General features: G+C 45.7%; 1 protein-coding gene and 1 non-coding gene across 5 annotated transcripts in view; both read left to right on the forward strand.

Moving 5' to 3' along the window:
* The window catches only part of SMOC1 (SPARC related modular calcium binding 1), a 150,809-nt gene that overhangs the window by 50,264 nt on the left and 76,427 nt on the right, over positions 1-24,118 (forward strand). For all 4 annotated transcript variants that reach the window (XM_029237733.1, XM_029237734.1, XM_029237731.1 and 1 more), the window contains exons 2-3: positions 14,090-14,255; positions 15,383-15,495. In XM_029237733.1, coding sequence (XP_029093566.1) covers positions 14,090-14,255; positions 15,383-15,495 — 279 coding nt within the window. The remainder of the gene's footprint in view (positions 1-14,089; positions 14,256-15,382; positions 15,496-24,118) is intronic.
* Positions 17,681-17,782, forward strand: LOC114905284. The gene has a single exon (XR_003796138.1). It is a non-coding gene; the product is annotated as a U6 spliceosomal RNA (small nuclear RNA).

The raw sequence follows: 24,118 nt of genomic DNA on the forward strand, positions 1-24,118 counted from the left end.
CTATGCTTGTGTGTTTGGTGTTTGGTGATCTGGAGCCCAGCATACTGCAGCAGGATCTCAAGATGACAGTGGAAAGAGCAATAAAAGGAAACACACAGTTTAAGCACACATAGCCCCGACATAATTCGATGACATAGCAAGACTGGGATTTCCTCTTCTGTTTGTTTTAGTCTGTACTTGCTCAGCTCTCATCCCCAGGGCTTAGTGCTGTAAGGGAGTGGATTTCCTCAAGTGCTGTGGATAAAACGTTTCTTCCTCTGTTATCTCCCTTGTCAATATAAATTGCTCCACTGTGTAAGTAGAGACGAAGATGCGCCTGTGTGTATATGCCATAGTATCTGGCCCAAGCGAAATGGGCATTAAAATGACATTTTCCTCCGCGATAATCCCGTGACATTGAAAGTATACCAGTTTCTCCATTTAGTTATCGTGGAGCCATGGAATAATTCCCAGGGGCTGGGAGTAATACTCCTGCCTCTCCTTCCCGTTATGTTTATACTTTGTGTGGAAGCCTTTTATCTTGGGTGGGCTGTGGTGAGGCTCTTTGGGGCCCTTTTGTGGTGATAAGGGGAGCAGTAAGTGGAAAAGGCTGGAGGACTCACTGCAGAATAGGCAAGTGGACAAATATCTTCTAAGGGCAGAAAACTAACAGCAGCAGCATCAAGAATCCCAAGTGGCGGATGGTGAGGGCTAAAGGTGGCCCTCTAGCAAGATGAGGAAGGGGACGCGGCCAAGACGAGGGTCTGTTTTTCAGGTTAAGGGGTTCAGTCCCGAAGGGGGCTTTGGGGCCTCTCCACCACACAGGATGCTGCGGGCTCTCGGTGTGAGGGGTGTGGACAGGAAGCTGGTTGGGGATCTCACCTGCACAACTCACCCATTGTCAGGGGGAGGGGACCAGGAGTGTCTGATCGTGACCTCTCTGGGTGCAGGAGTGTCTGATCGTGACCTCTCTAGGTGCTGTGGGGTTCACTAAACAGTGTCCATTCCCCTCCTATGGGGAACATTTGGTGGTGTTGAAGGACTTACAGCTGACAGCACAGAGCAAATCCACAAGGAGAGGAAAACAAAGACTTCCAGAGTCATTGTTTTTGCACGTAACTTAGCTAGCAGCTTTCTCCCCTAATGTTCTTCACTCTGCACTCTTGAACCAGGGGTGATAATTGCGCCCCGCAAAAGATTACTTGCTAAGGGCTCTTAGTAAGTGTGCGAATGTGCGCACACACATGTGCGTGTGTCCGTACAGTGGACACACTCAGGTCTTAGCTCACGAACAGGTTCAGCTGCCCAGCCCTTTCATTTGGGGGACTACCTGACTCCCACCCCTCTGTTCTGGGCTGCGTGTTAGTTGCTTTATTTTAGCCACATAATGAGGTACTGAGGCATTTTGTTGACCAGCCTGGGAGCCTGACAACCATATCAAGTGTGGCCATTTTGGAAAATGGATTTCTGGATGCTCAGTTGGCCTTTGCAAATTCTCCTTAAGTTCAGGCTGCTTCTTTTGACTTCTGCAGCCTGCTAAGTGGGCCTGCACTCCTTCTAGCGTCTTTCTTAGAACTGGTATTTCCAGGTCTCTTCTGTCTGTTGAGGACAAAATGGTGACACATTGAGCTTTACTCCCAAATTGCAATGACTACAAGACCCTCATCTACTCAAACGGCAATTCCTCTCAGTCCCTTCTTTGGGGTGCTTTACATATTTCCACAAACTAGTCATAATTTTACCCTTTGCCCAGAGGAACCTCATTGCTGGCAGTGCCCATAATGAGAACATCCGCGTCTGTGCCAGTGCAGCTATCTCCAGCTGCTGCCAAAGCTGTTGATTCAGTTGCCAGAGCAGGGCTGGGTTTCAGGCAGAGATGGGGAAAGGTCCTGCCTCATTTCTGTGTCTCTTTGTCACCTAGGCCCTGAAACAGCTCTGTGTATGCCTAGAATCTCTCAAAGTGGTCTGGAACCTCTTGAACACACCCTTTTCAGATTCTGCATCTCCTACTTTTCCCAGAATCTCACCAAGCCTCCTGTGAAAACAGTTCTGTTTGGGGACCTTGTCCTTCCAGCCAGAGGGTCTCAGTCACTGCCCAGCACCCAGCTGGATCAGGACCAAGCCCAGTCATCTCTCACCGTAGTCATTACCCCCAGTCCTGACCAGTCTCCTTACTCATTCCCCTGGTTATAAACCAAATGTCACACATCACAAGGCATAAAATGCTACTAGTGAGGGTGGGACTGAGTATGGTGGGGCAGGGCCAGGATGTGCAGGAGTCGTGTCTGGGCCCCATCGCCACTAGCCAGGATGCTCAGTGATGTGTGAGATAGTTCCGTTCTTAGTAATACCCACTGGAAACTTGAAGCATGTCCCTGGGCAGAGCCTGTGGGAGTGTCCAAGGATAACCTTGTAAGGAACCACTAGCCTTGGTGGAATAAATTGCTCTTGCCAGGTAGAGAGGTAGTGCTAATTTAGCAAACGCTGACTGCCAGACGTGTGTGTCATTGAGATGAATTGGCACTTAGAGCAAAACAGGTACTTAAGAACACCTTCGCTGTCTTCTTTGCTTTGCATCCCAAGTCTGAGTTCTCTTGTAATCCACCATCTCTTGGATGCACCCTGAGTACAAGACCACTTTGTTGTTCCTTGTTAATATCATCAACGTAACCTTTATTTTTTTCCGGGGCTAATGGGCTGAGAGAACTGAAAAAAAAAATCTGGGTCCTGAAGAGCACTCTGTTTATTTGATTTGGAGAGCAAGGTGTTTTTATTTACACTGGTGGCAGAGTTTGAGGGATGCGGGGTGGGGGGATGGGCGAGTGACTTTCTCTATGCCCTCGCTTCCTGAGTTCCATTGGCTAGAATTTAGTGACTGGGGTCTTGCAAGCGGGAAACAAAAATAAATGCTTTGTGCCTCTGATCAGAAGGCTTGTCTCCCTGTCGGTGATCGAGGAGGGCTAAAACCTAAACGGTTTTTAAGCTAAGGGATCCCGCTCGTTCAAAGAAATATTTTCATCTCTACCTGTTCTCCGTGTCTCCTTCTTCCTTGCCGACACGCGTGCTTGTGGCATCCCCCTGCCCCGCGCCCCCGGCCTTTCCCTTCCTAGCCTCGCGGAAGTCCCTCCGGGCTGTGATGGAGAACACAGAGCATCTCCACCGGGCCGCAATCCCACTCCCCACAGACAGCAATTTGGTTCTTGGTGCTTTTATCTCACCCAGTTGTCTCACTCAGCCACTTCCTTGGCTCATGTATGCCCCCTCTTCTCGAAATTCCTCCTGCTTTTATGTTCAGCTATAGTAACCCCCTAATCAGTCTCTCTGTTGTCTTTCGCATCCCTGCCAGAGGTTTCTAAAGCTCACGTCTGATCTTGTCTTTTACTTTTTTCACTGGCTTCCAATTCTTTAAGGAAACAAAAGGTAAATGGGAGTTTTAAGACCCTCCATGATCTCACCCCAAACCTGGCCGTAAAGCCTTATGTCTTCCATAAATGGTCATTTCAAAACTATCTTTCGAATTTGCTTCTATACTTTTGTGTACCTGTTGCTGTTGCTTAGAATGCCCTTAACAACCCTTCCTGCTTGTCGAAATCCTTTACCACCCAGTCACGGCCCCTTTTCTGAGAAATCCTCCTGCATCCTTGCAGCCTGCATTAACCTCTCGCTCTGACCCCTCAGAACATGGGGCCAGCTGCTCTGTCCCCAACACTCAGCATAGGTGCTCAGTTATTCTTTGCTGAATGGATGCCTCTTTTTCCTTCCTCTCCTCTCCTCTCCTCTCTCTCTTAAAGAGTTAGCCATCTCACATCTTGGACTTCCTGGCGTCCCATTTTCAAATAGTCTGTCCTTTTGTCTGTTTGTGACTTAGGCTTTGATTCCTGGTTGCTGGTTTTGAAAATGATGTCCTGATGGAGTTAGCTGTACACATGTCCGTCTTGGCAACCGGATCCACTTTTGGGGGCAGGGCCTTTGTTCCTGTTTATTTTCATAACCCCCAATGCACCTAGCCTGACTCCTGATCATTGAAGGGGGTGGGAGGAGAAATCTCCAGAAACCTCTTTGTGTACCTATGGGAGGTCTGATGTTTTTCTTTAGTTTTGTGCTTTTCTCTTTTTTGTTTATTGAGATAGGATTTATACACAGTACACTTCACCTTTTTTTTTTTTTTTTTTTTGCGGTACGTGGGCCTCTCACTGTTGTGGCCTCTCCCGTTGCAGAGCACAGGCTCTGGACACGCAGGCTCAGCGGCCATGGCTCACGGACTCAGCTGCTTCGCGGCATGTGGGATCTTCCTGGACCGGGGCACGAACCCGTGTCCCCTGCATCGGCAGGCGGACTCTCAACCACTGCGCCACCAGGGAAGCCCCACTTCACCTTTTTAAGGTGTACACTTTGATGGTTTTTAACAAATTTATGTAGTTCCATCACCACCACCATAATCAAGATAGAGACTACTTCCACCTCTCCCATTCTCTCATACTTCTCCCCCTACCTCCAATCCCCGGCAATCACAGATCTGATTTCTATCCGTATAGTTTTGCCTTTTCCAGAATGTCACATAAATGGACCCAGACAGTATGTAGCTTTTTGAGTCTGGCTCCTTTCACTTGGAAGAATGCTTCATATTTTGGAAATCTGATGACCTGGGCCCTAACCCACACTTGATCTATGCCCACCTTTCTAATAGACTGACATGGGGCATGGTTTGGGGGCGTGGACAGGGTCTGTGTGAGTTAGAAGCTTTACCTTTGCAACCTTGTTAGTGCCTCTTTCCATCCAGGGTCCCAGCTGCTATGTCAAACCCACTGACCCTCCCCCACCCCTCCCCCACAACGGCACCTGGTGTAAGACAGCCTTGTCCCCTGGGTCCTGCTCCATCATCCCTGTACTGTGGGGGGCGCAGTGGAGGAGGGAAACTGGGTGGACAGGCTGGGGTGACCACGAAATTCCTCCCTTGGGGAGGGGGTGGGGCTGGGGTGACAGGGGTCAGGCCTCTCCTGGCTAAAGCAACAGAAGTGGTTCCAGCTGCCAAACAGCTGGAGGGGGACGTCTGCTTTCCCTCACCAGCGTGAAAAGCCCTTTAATCGGGCGTGCTGTTGTCAGGCCTCGCTCGTGGAGGTGTGGAGAAGAAGAGCAGACGCCGCTGACACTGCAGACCTCCCCTTCCCTTTGACCTCCCTTATCTCCCCTCCTCCATCTCCGGGAGCCGCACTCTGAGGCCGGCCCTGATCGAGGCCCTCCTTTGCACCTGTGTGAATGCCGTGGCTCTGGGGTCAGGGAAGGGTGAGAGCGAGCTGGCAGAGATGGGGATGTGGATTTTCAGGGCAGATGGTGGGTTAGGTAGAGGGTGGGTGAGTGATGTTCTCTCGTGAAACGGCTCCTTGTTCCCAAAGACGCGGTCCTCGGAGAAAAAGGCCAAAGTCTGGTTGTGAGGATGGTGAATCCGGTGACGGGAGGCGGACAGTGCCTGACTGGAGAGTGAGCGGCCGAGCTGCATGCAGCTAGACGTCCGGAACGTGGTTCTCGACTCTTTTTTTTTCTTTTTTTTTTTTTGCGGTACGCGGGCCTCTCACTGTTGTGGCCTCTCCCGTTGCGGAGCACAGGCTCCGGACGCGCAGGCTCAGCGGCCATGGCTCACGGGCCCAGCCGCTCCGCGGCATGTGGGATCTTCCCGGACCGGGGCACGAACCCGTGTCCCCTGCATCGGCAGGCGGACTCTCAACCACTGCACCACCAGGGAAGCCCCTGGTTCTCGACTTTTTGTTCCAGGCACTGCTATTCCCCCTTTCAAGAGCAGACATACCTCCCAGAAATGCTCTTTAGTGCCTGAGGTCTAAAAACTTGAGCTGGACTTGGACTTACAAACATAACGGGGAAAAAAGAAATCCCTCCTTGCGGAAAGCTCCCTTTGCTTGCCGAGTCCTCCTCCTCTGCTGTCCACCAGAGGGGCCGCCGCCAAGACCCCAGCCACTGATGCCAGAGCTAACAACAGACCGCCCCCAGCTCCACCCTCCGGGGCTCAGCGCTCGCCATCCTGCCCTGAAGGAGGCAGTGAGGTGTAGCAGAAAGAATCTGGGCCAACGAGTCAGACTGAGAGGCGTGGTCTACCACTTACTAGCTCAACCTGGCCGAGCCTCAGTTTACTCTTCATTCATTCACTCAATAGATATTTATTGCATCTATTGGGCGAGGCCCCTGCTGGGCACTGGGGATCCAGCAGGGTGACACCCAGCAGAGTGTGGTTCTTGCCTGCAGGGAGCTTTCAGCTTAGTGGGGAGGAGGGGCAAGGAACATATAATTAAATAGTTGGTTATTTAATTACATACGTGACCCAGGCCACAGTGGAGAGTGCAGGGTGTGTGGAGGCTTATCACAGGGTCCTGGCTTAGCAGAGAAGTCAGATGCCCTGAGGAGGCAGCAGCTGCACTGAGACTGAAGGATGAACAGGAGTTTATGAGGTGGAAGCACAGTCCAGGGAAAAGGGCCCACACGCGCCAAATCCCGAGGCAGGAAGGAACAGCACAAGGGGGCCAAGGATTTCCGCCCAGTTCGGGGGGCTGGCACTGGGGGCCTTGACCGTGCCCGTTACCTACTCAGCAGGCACACGGGGTAGGGCTCCTCCTTCTCTTCCTTCCAAGTAGACATTAGCAGATTGGGTTGGGACGCTCACCATTATTTATAACATTGATTCTATGGAAAAAATACATTCAGGGTGTCAAAAATATGATTAATAAATGAATCTGGCTGTTGTTCTTACTCAAGTACGTGCATATGGTAGCTCAGAAAAACCAGAGTGCTAATCACATTGGCTGTTAAATTGTCAGAGTTTCCTGCCTTAACATAACTCACTTCAGGCTTAGCAACCTTGGGCATCTCAGATGACTGCCAGACTTATGGGTGACATGACTTATCTGCAGGGTGGTGGAAAGCCTTCCAAGGCCTTGTGAGGAAAATTCTCAGGCTAAGGCCAGTTTCACTGGGAATGAATTCTAGGGACAATTACTGATGATATCTTATTATGACACTGTGGGTATATGGATACTGTCTCAGCCGCTCAGCTACATTCTCTTCAGTGACTCAGGGATGTTTTTTTCCTTTCCTTAAATTCAAGGGGAAAATCCAATGGTTAATGTATGGCTTCCTTTATCTGATAGATTTTTCTTAAAAGAAAAAAAAAAGGGACCCAACAGCTTCCATTATTCTATGCATTTGAGAGTGTTAAGCTTTTGGTGGTGGCTGGACAAAGAATATCTCTTTTTATAGTAAGTGATAGAAAAAGGGTATCTTTTAGGTAAGGTTTGATATTCACCCATTCATTCTTCAAACATGTATTGAACAACTGCATTGGATCAGGCACCGGGTTAGGCCCTGTGTATATAAAGAAGAATAAGACACAGTCTTTTCTAGACATGTACCTACATAAATGATAATGAAGTATATCAAGGGTTTTGATAGACATACGAACACAAGGCAGCAGGAGCTCCAAGGAAGTTAACAGTAGTGTTTAAAACATGAAAGCATTTGCTTCTTAGGATGGTGACTTCAGTGGCGGTGTGGAATTGGAACTTGGGAGAAAGTTTGGTGGCAAAAAGTCAAACATCTATACGTGAGATTTAGGATTGAAAGAAGTCATCATGGATAAAAGAAGAAAACCTGCTGGAGAGAGAGGCCCAGCCAGGCTCCCTGCCACTTCAGGCACTCCAACTAGGCACCAGTGCCTGAAGTCACAGTGTATGCTCCAGGCCCCAGCCATGCTCCCAGATGAATGCAGCCTGGCTGTTATCTCAGCTGAAACCATGTGGATCAGAAGAACCTCCCAGCTGAGCCCAGCCAACGCATAGAATTGGGAGAAACGATGAATAGTTTGAAGCCACTAAGTATGGGGGTGGTTTGTTTTCCAGCAATTGATGAGTGAAACAAAAAAGTTAAAAGTGAGTAGCCGAAGCTGTGTTACGAATGAATTTATTTAAAAAAAACCCTCAAATTATTTGAGTTTGGCCTGTGATTTTTAGTCTGATATCATAAAGGGAATGCCACTTGCTCCTCCAACTTGTGGACCTCACACTTCCAAACCATTGCCCTGGTTGTAGAGTACAGTTCCTGCCCCCTCTTCTATACCTGGGAAAAATATAGATATAGGCATGTTTCCAGCAAGATGCCTTTTTAGAATTTTAGATGCTGGTGAAATCAGCATGGTACAGGTGGAAGTTAAGGCTGTGAAACCAACTCCCTATTATAAAGAATTGAACATCTCCTCCCAGATGGAACCTTAGGCTGCCTCTGTTGTTCCCTCTATTGTCATGGAAACTTGGCAGTCTGTCAAACCTAACACAGCTTGTGGTACTGGAGTGGTCTCCCTGAGCAAAAGCTGTGGCAGGGTTTACATTCTACTCTTCTGGAACCTGAGGGCAAGGATCAACGTGTGCGCATTTCAGACAGAAGGGACTGTAGGTCTAACATTGATTTCATTTATCCCCATCTCTTCTCTGGTGAACACAGCCCCCATCGGCAGCTTACTTTTCCAGTAGGAAGGATGGATTGTTTTTATGTATTTCAAGTGCTTGTCCTACTTTACAAATGTGAGCAGAACACAAAATGCTGTGTGTTTGCTTTGGAATCGCTCACTCCCCAAGGAGAGAGGGAGGGAATAGGAACCGTTTGCAAATGCACAATTGTCCCGGCCCCTTTTGTTTGGTTTCTGTATTACACAATCATACTTAACATAATTATTTTGTTTTTGTTGTCTTTTGGTGAGGAAGAAGGAAGGGAATGGATGTGAGGATTTTTATGAAAATACTATTTCCTCCCCAGAGGGAAATGGTTTAGCGTCTGCCTCGTCGGGGAGACAGCTTGCCTCTGCCCAGCACCAAAAATTTCCACCAACTCTGATTGCTCTTGAGCCCACAACAGACTTCTGTGGCCCGGGGGTTCAGTTCCAGCAGGGTGACTCAGACTCTTCAAGCTTTGTCTGTGGGCCGAGAGAAATGACCCAGTCATGGGAGGTCCTGGGGACTTGCAGCCTGTCCCTCTTGTCTCCAGAAGAGAAGAAAAATCTGTCTTTGTGACTGCAGGTGGACTGTGTTGAACTCCTGGGATGTTCTGCTGTTGAAACCCATAATAATGAATTCATGATTTCATGTCCAGTTTCCAAATGCAGATATTATCGCAGGATCTGCTTCTTGGTCCAGTCTGTCGTAGCTTGGCTCAACTAGGAGAAACTCCAGTGAGGGGGAGCCATTCCCTCCCCACCCCCCCGCCCTTCCCCACAATAGCTGTGCTCTTCAATCTGGCAGCCACTAGCCACATATGGCCATGCAAAGTTAAGTTAACTAAATGCAAATAAAGATTTAGTTCTTCAGTTGCATCAGCTACGATTTAGTGCTTCATAGCCACACGTGGCTTGTGGCTTCCACACTGGATGGCACAGATATAGAACATGTCCATCACTGCAGAAAGTTCTTTTGGACTCTGTGGCTTTGTAGCATTGCCGAGTCCCAAGAATGAAATCTTCTCTTGGTCCTGTGGTATCCTGTTCCCTTGCTGCACGATCAGTGTCATTGTTCTCTCCACCCTAGAGTGCAAGCTCGTTGAGGGCAGGACTATGCTGGCTGTGTTCTGCTTCCCATGTCTCGCATGCAGGGGGCATCATAGTGCTTGCTTGTTAAGTATAAAAGTGGATCAGTGGATGGCTGAACAAGCAGTGTTTGTGGACCCAAGTAATGCCCTAGGGTCCCTGGAGGTTTGGGTGAACCTATTAGGGCATAGTCATTAATGGACAAAGAAGATGTGGGGTATATATATATATATATATATATATATATATATATATATATATATATATAAATATAATGGAATACTACTCAGCCATAGAAAAGAATGAGATGTTGCCACTTGCAACAGCATGGATGGACTTGGAGGGTATTACACTTAGTGAAATAAGTCAGGCAGAGAAAGACAAATACTGTATGACATCACTTATATGTGGAATCTAAAAAATACAACAGACTAGTGAATATAACAAAAAAGAAACAGACTCACAGATATAGAGAACAAACTAGTGGTTACCAGTGGGGAGAGGGGTAAGATAGGGGTAAAGGATTAAGAGGTAAAGACAGCTATGTATAAAATAAATAAGCTGCACAATATAGCCTTATAAATAAGGCTATATTGTACAGCACAGGGAATATAGACAATATTTTATAATAACTATAAATGGAGTATAATCTTTAAAAATTGTGTATCACTGATTGTACACCAGAAGCTTATTCAAAATGGTAAATCAACTATACCTCAATAAAAAAAAAAAAAAAACCTCCATTTTATAGAACTCATTGTCTTTTTTGGTTCCTAAAATAGATAAAAATTAGTCACCACAGATGATTGGAGATGGTCTTTAGCAATGGTCCTGGACTGTTTCAGAACTTTTTCCCTTGGCCTTGGGGGCAGTCATTTCTAGATGGACCGTTTTGGGAATGGTCCCAAAGCCCGGAAGGATCTCTGTGTGTGGAGACAGGTGGGGCTTCGTCTGAAGCTGCCTTTAACCTGTCTTTCTCCAGGCAGTGTTTCCCTAGCTATGAAGCTGGTCTCTGGCAGAGCTGCCATGGCATCTCTGTTGGCCCAGGGCAAACCATTTCCAAACCAAATTTATGGCCTGTTCTTCAACACCACAGGGATGCCTGCAGCTCCCCTCTCCCATGAGCTGTGAAGAGACAACAGGGCAACCTCTTTGAGTTTGAAAAGAAACTGTGTCTTCCTCAATTCCTCTATTTTGAAGGTGAACAAAGCTGTATGAGGAGCTTCTCACAGTAGGTTTAAAGTGCCTGGAGGGCAGGGCTGTCTTATCTGGATCTTCAGCAGTTGGTGTCTCACATGGAGTAGGCTCTTGGTAAACAGTTTTTGACTTGGGAATCCAGTTGTTTGTTTGTTTGTTGTTTTTCCATTATAGTTTATTACAAGATATTGAATATAGTTCCCTGTGCTATACAGTAGGACCTTGTTTTTTTACTTTTTATATAGTAGTTTGTATCTGCTAATCCCAAACTGAATCCAATTTTGCAATTGGGTCAGAGTTTCTGTTTGCAGTGTTACTCTGTAATAGTTCAAGGCAGTTCGGTGTAGTGGTTAGAAGCGTGGCTCTGGAGCCAGGCCCTGGGTGTCAAGTTCAGCACTGACGCACACTTAGCGTACCCTGCCTCATAGGGCTATTGGGAAGGTTAAATTAATTAACGTACCGTAAGTGATGTATAATTATCAGCACTTATTATTATCACTCTTCAGACTTAAGGTCTGGCAACCAGATCCCTCTGTGACCAAGGATGAGTTCCTTGATTTTCCCAGGTGTTAGAAGATACGGATATTTCTCTCCTCGTGTGATCGTGAGAACAAAGGGCATGCTGTTCCCTGGCTCCTGGGGATTGACATGGCAAAATAACTAACAAATAGGTCTTAAAAGCAGGCTCTGACTTCATGTAAGTAGCCCTGACTTCCACGGACCAGGAGAGAGTAGCGTGACAGCAGTGTCTTGATCTGTTCTTGGACAGCTTTGAGGCTACTGGTTGGCCTGCAAGCCAGAGCGTGAGAACACTGATCCCAGCCTCTGGCCGGCGCCTGCTGCTCACCAGGCAGAACTACAGAGCCAAGTCTGGCTGCATTTCTAGGCTGCAGACACATGAGGAATGAGTCTGAGGGAAAAAGAGAGACTTCTAGTCCAGCTTTGCTGGTTGCAGCCACCTGGGTCCTGTGCATATCCAGGTGCCCACAGCCAGGGCTTCCAAGCCTGCGTCATTCAGCTGGACCTTTGGGTCCCAAGTTTTCCCTGGTGCCCACTGGGTCGGAGGCTTAGAGGGCTGTAGTGGCAGAGGGGCCTGGCTTGGGGATGGAGAGAGAAGAGACCCACCTCTCAGCCTCGGAGATAACTTATGTTCTGAAGTGGAGCTAGGGCAAGAAGCTGTGGCCCACCTCTGCCCACCATGTAATGTGGGAGGGAGGGGGAAAGCTTAGAAAGGGAGATGGGGGGTGGGGTAGGGGAGTGGCCCAGTGATCCCCGGGGGTGGCAGGAGCCTGGGAGACCAGGCCTGTCACGTCACACCAGCTGGTTTGGAGGTAAATGCTGTGTGGGAAAGGCTGCTTCAGGGATGCGTTCATCCCACAAATAATCAAGTACCCCAGCATTGTGTTGGATGCTGGAGGTGTATTCACAGACAGAAGAGACAGAATCCTTGTCTTCTTGGAGCTCAGAGTGGGGGATTCCATTGCTAATCAAATCACACAAATCAGTTCATCATCAAACTGTGTCAAGAGCCCTGAAGGAAAAGTGTGGGGTGAGAGGTTATTAGAGGGGGACCTGTCCTCACCTGTGAGAGTCAGGGAGAACCTCCCAGATGAACCCAAATCTGAGTAGGGGTGGGAGGAAAGGGAGAAGGAGCAGTGTGTCTAAAGGCCCAGGGGTAGGAGCAAATGTAGCCCATTTGGGAACTGGAAAGTAGGCCAGTGTGCCCGACCAGCAGCGAGCAAGGTGGGGACAGAACAGGAAGAGCTGAGGCCAGAGAAGGGGCCCCAGCGTCAGATCTGCCAGACCAGGAGACCATGGGAAGGTCCCCAGGGACAGAGGGGCATCACTCAAGGGTTTTAAGCAGGGGCAGCCTGAGGGAAGTTGATCCTGTGCAGGGGTGAGTTGTGGATTGTATTGTCCAGTTATTGTTTTCCAGCTGTATTCTGCAGTTGTTAACAGGGGTCCACTGGGAAAGGGGTTCATGGTCAAATAAGTTTGGGAGATACATAATCATATATGCTCTTGATCTGGTTATCTATTGCTGTGTAACAAACCACTCAAAACTTAATGGCTTGCTGTACGCCTGAAACATTATAAATCAACTGTACTTCAATAGGAAAAAATTTTTTTAACTTATTGGCTTAAAACAACAACTTATTAACTCTCACGGTTCTGGCGAGTTGACTGGGCTCAGCTGGGTGGGTCTTGCTCAGGGTCTCTCAAGCAGTTACTCCTTCTCATCTCTGTCGGTTGCAGTCAGATGATTGCTGAGGTTAGACTCATCTGAAGGCTTCCTCACTCACATGTCTCCATGCCCGTGTTGGTCGGGCATTTCTCTCTCCACTTGGTTTCGCCTCATGTTAGCTTGGGCTTCCTCCTAGCATGGCAGTCTCAGTGTTGTTGGGCTTCTTACGTGGTGGCTGGTTTCCCCCAGAGTGAGTGTTGCAAGAGGCCCGGGAAGAAACTGCAAGGCTTCATGTAACCTTGCTCAAAAGTCCCAGAACATCACTGCCACAGCATTTTATTGGTCAAGCAAGTTACTGAGGCTGGCCCAGATTCAAAGGAGGGGAATTAGACTCCACAGCTCAACAGGAAGAGTGGCAAATACTTTGCAGCTACGTATCTTTAATCTGCTATACCTCTTGGAGATTCATAATGCGTACGAATGTACCAAAGGTGTCTGGGAAGTCCTGCAGTGAAGAAAACTGTTTAACTCAGCATTTCACAATCTGATGATGGTGATATATTGAATCAGGAAATTCCTTTCTCATAGAAAATTGCTTAACTTGTATTCTGCTAGAGAGCAGTGGGCAGAATGGAAAGGTGATAGATTTGGGGGCTCAGTACTACTTTCTAATCAATAAAACTTTCCAAAGATGGAAAGTAGAGATTGCTAGTGAGTTCTTGGTTTGGGGAGGTACCCAAATAGAGCCAAGTACGGAGACCATCAGCGTGGACCAGGAGACCAACTGTCCCGATGGTGAAAGCTTGGATTTGACCTCTGACCAATCTAGGTTCAAATTCACCACTTAGAGCTGTGTAAAACCGGGCAAGTTACCTCTCTCTAGCCTTCAGTTTCCTTATCTACAAAATAGGTAGTTCCTATTCCATAGGGTTGTGAGGATTAATGAGATCCTGTATGTGAATTACTGAGCACAGGATGCCTTCCTTGGTTAGAGTTTGTGGCTGCTTAGTTTCCTACCACTTCTAGGGTTTAATAACTTTGGGTTTATTCTGGACTTGCTTCCCAAGAGCAAACTAGTATTGTAAGTCATGGACTCATCCTTACTTTTCTTGCAAAAGTAACCTCTGTACCCTTTCACTTTTTTTCCAACCTAGTTTCTCATAAGTGACCGTGACCCTCAGTGCAACCTCCACTGCTCCAGGACTCAACCCAAACCTATCTGTGCCTCTGACGGCAGGTCCTACGAGTCCATGTGTGAGTACCAGAGAGCCAAGTGCCGAGACCCAACCCTGGGTGTGGTACATCGAGGTAGATGCAAAGGTGAGTGTGCACGTGCCCAGCAGAGGAGAGATACCTGAGCACCACGCTCCCTGCGTGGGGCACTCCCCATAGGGAGAGCTCAGAATGAGTCTGTTCATTTCACTTGCCAACCTCTCCCCATGTCCTTTCCACCGGGCAATGTGGGAAGGAGGACTGGCCCAGTGAAGGATGAGTACTTTTCTGGCTTTTAAACACTGCCACCAGGGCTTAGAGAGATATGCTATTTGGCTAGTGCTTTTATTTTTTTTTATTATTATTTTTTTTGTAGAGGTGTTTAAAATGGCAAGACATTGTGGCTGGCTCCTAAATAGGAATTCCACATTGTTGGCCAACAGATGTATTTTGTTTGGTCTGCTCGCATGTTTAAAAATATTTAAAACATTTGAGACAGCATTTAAAAGTTGGGAAATTCAACCTAAAAGTCTGGATTTTTGTACTTCCCATAAAAAATTGGAAGCTCTGGTGATGTTACGTCTGAGTTCCCTCCTTCAAGGCAAGCATGTGGCTGGAGCTGAGTAGTAGCTACATCCTCCCGTTTTCCAGTTTGCCACAGTCCTCAGCACTCCCTATGGTGTTGCCAAGCTGAATGCCATTCTTCACACGCCCAGCCCCTTCTCTAATTTATATCACTTTCCTACGCCCTGTAGGTATTTGAGTTTGTGACCCCTGGACTGATCAGAGCTATTATAGGAATTGTGGGAGGCTAAGCCAGCTGCTCTGGAATTCTGATTTCCCAAAGAAAGTGCTTGCAGTTCTTGAACTACAAAACATCTTTGAGACTCCTTGGGCTTGCGTGTTTTTGAATAAACCCAGTGAAAAATAATAGAAGTAGAACATTTTTTTCCCTAGGAGGGCCTGGGGATACTTGGGAGAAAAAGAATAAACAGACCTTCGTATAAATATGACCACCCCCCACCCAACTTTTCTGAGTACCACGAAGAGGAAGGTGAGGCCACGTGGCACTCACCAGCCCCTGCCCTTGTGCCCTTGGGACAGCCAGCTGGCTGTGTGTGGGCCCCCTGCACGGCAGAGTGCTTTCCCCGGCATTTCTAGAACCAGCAACTGCTTTGTCCATGGCTCCTGTGTGGGATCCAAGTGAATCTCAAATGCACTCCTCCCTCTTTTAGACGCTGGCCAGAGCAAGTGTCGCCTGGAGCGGGCTCAGGCCCTCGAGCAAGCCAAGAAGCCCCAGGAGGCGGTGTTTGTCCCGGAGTGCAGCGAGGATGGCTCCTTTACCCAGGTAGGCCTTGGCCACGTCTCTCAGGCCTGGGTCCTGGGCTGAGGCTGGGGGGAAGGGCCTGGGAGCAGGAGGGCCCTGAGTGCCTCGCTTTCTGGAAACAGCTGAGGACTCTCTGACACCCTCCATGTTGCTTTCTGGGGCCGGCCTCCCCCTCCTGGGCCCCATGCCACCCCTTGCCAGCTGGCAGTGGGTCCTGAAAGGCTCATGCAGGTACGAGCCAGGAAACTGGCATTGCTTGGTCCCCATCCTCCCTGCTGGCCGTCTTCATTTTTCTCTTCTGTCAAATGTAGGCTGATTATTTTTTCTTATCCTCGCCAGTTTCCATGGGCAACCCCCATATTCCCTTCACTGTTTATTACTACCCATTTTATATGCCCCTCCTTCCCGCCCCCAAACCTCTAACAAAGCTCTGCTCCCTTTGAGTGTAAAGTGTCTGGGGGTTGTGGAGTGTGAGTGCATGTGTGGGTGTGTGGTATCTGTGTGTGTGTGTGGGGGGGTTGTCTGTGTGTGGGGGTATCTGTGTGTGCGTATGGTGTATGTTGTGTGGTGTGTGATATTGTGTGCATGTGTTGTGTGGTTTGTGTGTGTGTGTGAGGGTTGTCTGTGTGTGTGTGTGTCTGTGTGCGGTGTATGTGTGTGTTGTGTGGTATCTGTGCGTGTGTGTCTGTGTTGTGTGGTTTCCGTGTGTGGGCGGGGTTGTCTGTGTATGTGGGTGCCTGTGTATGTGTTTGTGGTATATGCGTGTGATGTGTGGTATGTGGTATCTGTGTGCGTGTGTGGTGTCTGCATGTGCATGCATGTACACTCGTGTGTGCATACACTCAGATTCTAAAATTTCCTTTCAGGCAGTCCTACCTCTGATCCTGTATGATCTGCTGGCTAGAGCTTGTGTAAAAGTAATGCTGGCTATGTTGAAGTTGGCACAGACTGAAACACGGGCAGCATGGGACAACGGGGTGGTAAAGCTTTCAGGCTGCAGGTGGGGACACAGTCTAGGGGTGGAGGTGGCTTTAAGAAAGTGGGGAGGACCAATGGACAAGGGTGGGTCAGCACTTGCTTGGGACGGGCCTGGTGCCCAGACTCCCTCTGTGGAGTGGAGTAGCGTCCGGGGACTACTACCTGAGGGCTGGAAGCAGAGGCCTCAGGACTTACACAGCTTCCCAGTAATCCTGAGTCTTGGGGCAAAGGCTGTAGTAGGCTGGCCTCTGGTCCACTGGGTTTCAGGTTTCATTTCGGGGCTGGGCCCAGGGGATTGCTGATTTCAGACCGAGGGCAGGTGGAAGTGGAAATGGGAGGGGTGGTGAGGTCGGGACTCCGTATTTTTTAAAGTTTCCCCGCTGATTCAAGTGTTCAGCCAGTTAGCCATAAAAAGAAACGAAACTGAGTTATTTGTAGTGAGGTGGATGGACCTAGAGTCTGTCATACAGAGTGAAGTAAGTCAGAAAGAGAAAAACAAATACCGTATGCTAACACATATATATGGAATCTAAAAAAGAAGTCATGAAGAACCTAGGGGCAGGATGGGAATAAAGACGCAGACCTACTGGGGAATGGACTTGAGGATATGGGGAGGGGGAAGGTGTAAGCTGGCACAAAGTGAGAGAGTGGCATGGACATATATATACTACCAAACGTAAAATAGCTAGCTAGTGGGAAGCAGCCGCATAGCACAGGGAGATCAGCTCGGTGCTTTGTGACCACCTGGAGGGGTGGGATAGGGAGGGTGGGAGGGAGGGAGACGCAAGAGGGAAGAGATATGAAAACATATGTATATGTATAACTGATTCACTTTGTTATAAAGCAGAAACTAACACACCATTGTAAAGCAATTATGCTCCAATAAAGATGTTTAAAAATAATAATAATCCATAAATAAAATTAAAAGACAACCAATAAAGTAGAGTTTTAAAAAAGAAAAAAAAAAAAAGTGTTCAGCCCGGATCGAGAACCACAGGGTTAAGCTGACCTTGGCTGCCCACCCTGTGAGAGGTGCTTTTATTCATTCTCTTGCTTAAGTCTCACCACAAGCCTGCCAGGTAGGTGTTAGTGTCCTCATTTACAGAAGATGCAACCACAGCGGGTCGCAGCGTGGCCAGGGAGCTGGGAGTCCAACTCAGATCCCTCCACCTCCAAAGCCCTCAGTACTCTTGCTCTTCTCTGAACTGGCAGCTTTAAAGGAGGCTCTGAGTGCTCGCTTCGGCCACACGTGTACTAAAATTGGAACGATACAGAGAAGATGAGCATGGCCAGGGGTGACATGCAAATTCGTGAAGCGTCCCATGTTTTATCGTGACTTCACCCCGTCTCAAAATTCTCCCAGAAATGTGACTCTTTAATGTGTAGCTATCATAATACATAAAATAAACGTATGGTGCAAAATTTTAGATGAAATGTATAGAAATATTAAAATTCATATCTATATAAAAAACAAATATGTACTAAAATTCCATTCTGAGAGGTTTAATCAAGTTCTCTCCTTTAACTTGAATATTATACTGTTTTGTTTCTTTTCTATAGAAATAAAAATGCCTATTAAAAAAAAAACAAAGGAGGCTCTGAGGTGGAGACTGGAGGAAGGCAGTCTAGTGCGGTAGTTAGCACACTGCTCCTGGAGCTAGATGGCCTGGGCATGAATGCACGCACCACCTCAGGCGCGTCGCTGAACTTCCCTGGGTCACAGTACCCTTATGTGAAAAATGGAGACTGTGATCTCCATTATCGTGCTATGTGGTAATAATTATTATTATATTATACGTGTTCCATGTTACTATTATTATTACTATTATTGAGTATTACTGTAGCTTACCTCATAGGGTTGGGATGAGGATTAAATGAGTTAACACATAAAATCTTTGGAACACATAACTGCTATATGGATGTCTGTCATTATCGTCATCATTGTCCCCATCTCTACTCTGGTTCTACTGCTCAAATCTTCCCAAATGATGTCACCTAAGGAAAAGAAAGTCTTTTGTCGAACCTTCCCCCCCATCAATTCTTCATCATTTTTTCTAGTGAAAAGAGTGCAGGTGATCTTTGTGCTGAGAATTCATGTATGCGGGAGAAAATCAAACCCCTCACAGCTGAGTTTGGGGCTGAGACGGGGCTAATAAGGAGGAGGCGGGATCCTTTTTTCCCCCTTTCTCTAGACCTCTGTAATTCTGAGTGTGTTACTTATGAGAACGGTTGACCCCTGCCCCCTTGGTTCTGAAGCGTTTGCTGCCTCGTGACAGACAGCCGCTGGCCAGCTTTTGTTTCGGTGAGGCCAGGCTGGACCAGGTGGTGTTTGCCGGGGAGGGGAACTTCCAGATTAGTCCAGGCAGAATTGCTAAGTGAGGGGGCCCCTGAAGTGCAGCAAAGGGTGGATAGACAGTCAAGAGCCCCCTCATTTGTTTGACACACTAAGCACTGCCATGTGTCTGCAGGCTCGAGGCTGGATCACCCCGGTGGGCAGCCAGGAAGCCAGACAGCTGGTCAGTCCCCGTTACAGGGACTGAAATGGATGTGCCTTTTCCCTTGATCAAAGACACTGCAATAACTTCACAAAATGAGTCTGCCTCTTTGAGTGTGCTTCAATTGTACTGACAGGCTGCCAAAAGGCTAGGAGAAAAAAATGCTTTTCTCCCTCCTCCAGCCTCCACTGTCTCTTAGCTGGACTTCTTTGTTTTTGTTTCTTTTTTAAGACCAAAACCCAGAGAGCAGATACATTGTTTTAATATTGTTTAGAATATTGACATGCATGCATCCTGGTGTTAATAACATATTTTAGTCCTGTGAATTATTACTCAGTAACATGCTCTTGAAGTTTATGGAGGGAGTGAGAGGACCCTAATGGGACTGGGTTTGTCTGGCATGGGACACAGCTTGGGACCACATGACTGGGTTGCCTTTAATGGGGTTCATGTGGGATGCAATGGTCTCTGTTCTCTAATTTGTTTCCCCTTGACCGCTTCCCTCGATACCCTCCAGCCCAACTCACACAGCAGAGTGGTAAACATTACAACATTAGGTTTTTAAAAACCTTGATATCTAGTCCACATCTCAGACCATTAAGTCAAATTCTGGGAGAGGCACCCAGACATTGTTATTATTTCAAGCTCCCAGGTGATGCCAGGGTTCGGTCCAAGTTGTGAATGACCTGCTGTTGTAAGGGCTTCATCACTCCTGTTCTTGGTTGCGTCACTGGAATGTGGAGTTAAGGCTTTTAGCTGACCTGTTGAGTAAGATTGGGAGCTACTGGTTTTGTCCTTTGGTGTGGTCCTATCTGTTTTCTCTTCTGGGTATCAGGAATGTAACTCCTGACATCTGGTCTACCGAGTCCTCTGCCAAGCTGTTTTCTGCTGCCCAATATAACTGAAGTCAGAGCCGTAGCAGCGATTTCAGCAGTGAAGGGTATGGGATCACCACCACCAGGATGTTGGCTAGAGCTTGTCAAGCTTACGCAGCACTGAATAATAATGATGGCAACTCTTTATTGAGTGCTATTTGGTACCAGGCACTGAGTTTTACACCCATTAATCTTTACTAGGACCTTTTGAGGTAGTTATTAATACCCTTATTTATACTGGAAAACTGAGTTTCAGAGGGGTTGAATAACATGTTCAAGGTCACTAAGGATTTGTGCCTAATTTCAAGGCCTGTGCTCTTGACTTTTTTATGCTACAGAAGTGTCCTTGATGCATATGTAATTCATTTTCATTACCATTGTTATTCCAGAAGTCCCCTCTCTGATGCTGTTGACCAATCAATCAAGCAAACATAAAAAAAAACTCCTTTTGCTTATGGAAATGTTCAAACATACAAAAAAGTAGAAATAATAGTATAATGAACTCCATGTACCTACCTGTCACCCAGATTCAACAATGATTAACATGTGGCTGATTCTGTTTCATCTTTACCCTATTTTCATCTCCCACCCCAAACTGGATTGCTTCAAAGCAGGTCCCAGACACAATATTTTTTCATCTCAGACATTTTGGAGCTCTGCTATGTTCTGGGTTGTGAGCTGGTTGGCTATGGTGGAGTCAAGAAATGTCATGGTCTGTGCCTTCAAGGAGCTTACATGCAGAAAAGATATGAGAACATACATTGAAGTAGCTAGTTACTATACAAGACCCTATATGTACAATGGGGTATATTTCAAATGCCCACTTACAGGTCAGTAATTTGGAATTCGGAGTGATTTTATTGCTGAGAAAATATATACAAATTAAAAATTTCTGAACATAAAAAATGCCTTAAACAAAGCAAAAAGGCAAGTGATGTATATTAGCCTTAATGACAAAAGGCTAATATTAGACAAAAAACTCTTACAAACCAGGAAGAAAGAGATCCTAGTAGAAAAGTGGGCAAGAGATATCAATAAACAGGTCACACAATAATAACAAATAGACAATAAGTGACTATGAATGATATTTTCCTTAGTAATTAAAGAAATACAAATAAAAATAATGATGTGTCATTTTGCTTACCAAATTGTTCACACTTGGAAAAGAGATAGTAATATTCAGGCCTGGGTGAAGGGAAAAGGCTACCTCCACACTGTACTTGAAAAGGTAAATTGGCACTGACATTTTATGAGATAATTTTGCAATATGGGTCAAAAGTCCTTAATTGTGCCCACATCTTGAGCCTGAAATTTCACTTCTAGGAATATATTCTAAAGAAATAATTAAAGATACGTGCAAATATTTAGCCACAAGGATTTCCATCTAAGTTCTGCTTATAGTTGCAAAAATTTGGAAACAATCTAAGTATCCACAATAGAGAAGCGCTTAAACAAATCATGGCATAGCCATACTTTGCAGCTAGTAGAATGACGTGTTGTAGTTGCTTATTTTACACAGTGTGTGTATATATATGTATATTAGATACTTAAATAATCAAAGGAAATATTTTCATTTTTTTCTAAATAGAAAAGCTATATACACTTTGTAAAAAAAATTCTGACAATACAGAAGTACGTAGGTAGAAAGGTAAAGTCAGTGATTTCATCTCTTTGAAGTAATAACAATTAAGTCTATAACCCACTAGTTCTTTTTTCTTTATGTACTTATCATTATTTAGGACAAAAATGATAAAGTGTCATATATCGTTTTCTAATGCTTTCTTATACTAATTATATTGTGGACTTATTTCCAGGTTAATTACACATAACTCTACCTCATTTTTTTAAATGGCTGCTTTATATTCCATTGTATGAATGTACCATGAATTCTGGAAATTTGGGAATTAAATTTATGGAAGTTGAGTACGGGGTCAAAAGGACATGCACTTTTTAAGGCATTTGATACATACTCCCAAATTGCCTTCTAGTGTTGAGCAATAATGTGGTCGATTAGCGGTTGTTACCAAATACATTCCCAATCCATTTTAATTTTTTTGTGTAGATGGATTGTAGTTCTAATAATACTGTACAATATAAAACACCATTCATAATGTTACTGCTACATGAAAAAATGTACTATGTTTCCCACTTTGAGCCCCATGTTCCAGGAACAGCCTTTCTTGATATAGCTCTGTTTGGCACCCACGCTTTCCCCATTTTTCCTCATTCTTTTTTTTTTTTTTTTAAACATCTTTATTGGAGTATAATTGCTTTACAGTGGTGTGTTAGTTTCTGCTTTATAACAAAGTGAATCATTTATACATATACATATGTTTCCATATCTCTTCCCTCTTGCGTCTCCCTCCCTCCCACCCTCCCTATCCCACTCCTCCAGGCAGTCACAAAGCACCGAGCTGATCTCCCTGTGCTATGCGGCTGCTTCCCACTAGCTATCTATTTTACGTTTGGTAGTGTATATATGTCCATGCCTCTCTCTCGCTTTGTCACAGCTTACCCTTCCTTCTCCCCATGTCCTCAAGTCCATTCTCTAGTAGGTCTGTGTCTTTTTTCCTGTCTTACCCCTAGGTTCTTCATGACATTTTTTTTTCTTTCCATATATATGTGTAGCATATGGTATTTGTCTTTCTCTTTCTGACTTACTTCACTCTGTATGACAGACTCTAGGTCTATCCACCTCATTACAAATAGCTCAATTTCGTTTCTTTTTATGGCTGAGTAATATTCCATTGTATATATGTGCCACATCTTCTTTATCCATTCATCCGATGATGGACACTTAGGTTGTTTCCATCTCCGGGCTATTGTAAATAGAGCTGCAATGAACATTTTGGTACATGACTCTTTTTGAATTATGGTTTTCTCAGGATATATGCCCAGTAATGGGATTGCTGGGTCATATGGTAGTTCTATTTGTAGTTTTTTAAGGAACCTCCATACTGTTCTCCATAGTGGCTGTACCAATTCACATTCCCACCAGCAGTGCAAGAGTGTTCCGTCTTCTCCACACCCTCTCCAGCATTTATTGTTTCTAGATTTTTTGACGATGGCCATTCTGACTGGTGTGAGATGATATCTCATTGTAGTTTTGATTTGCATTTCTCTAATGATTAATGATGTTGAGCATTCTTTCATGTGTTTGTTGGCAGTCTGTATATCTTCTTTGGAGAAATGTCTATTTAGGTCTTCTGCCCATTTTTGGATTGGGTTGTTTGTTTTTTTGTTATTGAGCTGCATGAGCTGCTTATAAATTTTGGAGATTAATCCTTTGTCAGTTGCTTCATTTGCAAATATTTTCTCCCATTCTGAGGGTTGTCTTTTGGTCTTGTTTATGGTTTCCTTTGCTGTGCAAAAGCTTTGAAGTTTCATTAGGTCCCATTTGTTTATTTTTTTTTTATTTCCATTTCTCTAGGAGGTGGTTCAAAAAGGATCTTGCTGTGATTTATGTCATAGAGTGTTCTGCCTATGTTTTCCTCTAAGAGTTTGATAGTTTCTGGCCTTACATTTAGGTCATTAATCCATTTTGAGCTTATTTTTGTGTATGGTGTTAGGGAGTGATCTAATCTCATACTTTTACATGTAACTGTCCAGTGTTCCCAGAACCACTTATTGAAGAGGCTGTCCTTTCTCCACTGTACATTCCTGCCTCCTTTATCAAAGATAAGGTGACCATATGTGCGTGGGTTTATCTCTGGGCTTTCTATCCTGTTCCATTTATCTATCTTTCTGTTTTTGTGCCAGTACCATACTGTCTTGATTACTGTAACTTTGTAGTATAGTCTAAAGTCAGGGAGCATGATTCCTCCAGCTCCGTTTTTCATTCTCAAGATTGCTTTGGCTATTCGGGGTCTGATCATCTCAATAGATGCAGAGAAAGCTTTCGACAAAATTCAACACCCATTTATGATAAAAACCCTGCAGAAAGTAGGTATAGAGGGAACTTTCCTCAACATAATAAAGGCCATATAGGACAAACCCACAGCCAACATCGTTCTCAATGGTGAAAAACTGAAACCATTTCCACTAAGATCAGGAACAAGACAAGGTTGCCCACTCTCACCAATCTTATTCAACATAGTTTTGGAATTTTTAGCCACAGCAATCAGAGAAGAAAAGGAAATAAAAGGAATCCAAATCGGAAAAGAAGAAGTAAAGCTGTCACTGTTTGCAGATGACATGATACTATACATAGAGAATCCTAAAGATGCTACTAGAAAACTACTAGAGCTAATCAATGAATTTGGTAAAGTAGCAGGATACAAAATTAATGCACAGAAA

This window comes from Monodon monoceros, unplaced genomic scaffold (assembly GCF_005190385.1).
Source record: "Monodon monoceros isolate NGI ecotype Baffin Bay Population unplaced genomic scaffold, NGI_Narwhal_1 Super_Scaffold_21, whole genome shotgun sequence".
Classification (NCBI taxonomy): Eukaryota; Metazoa; Chordata; class Mammalia; order Artiodactyla; family Monodontidae; genus Monodon; species Monodon monoceros.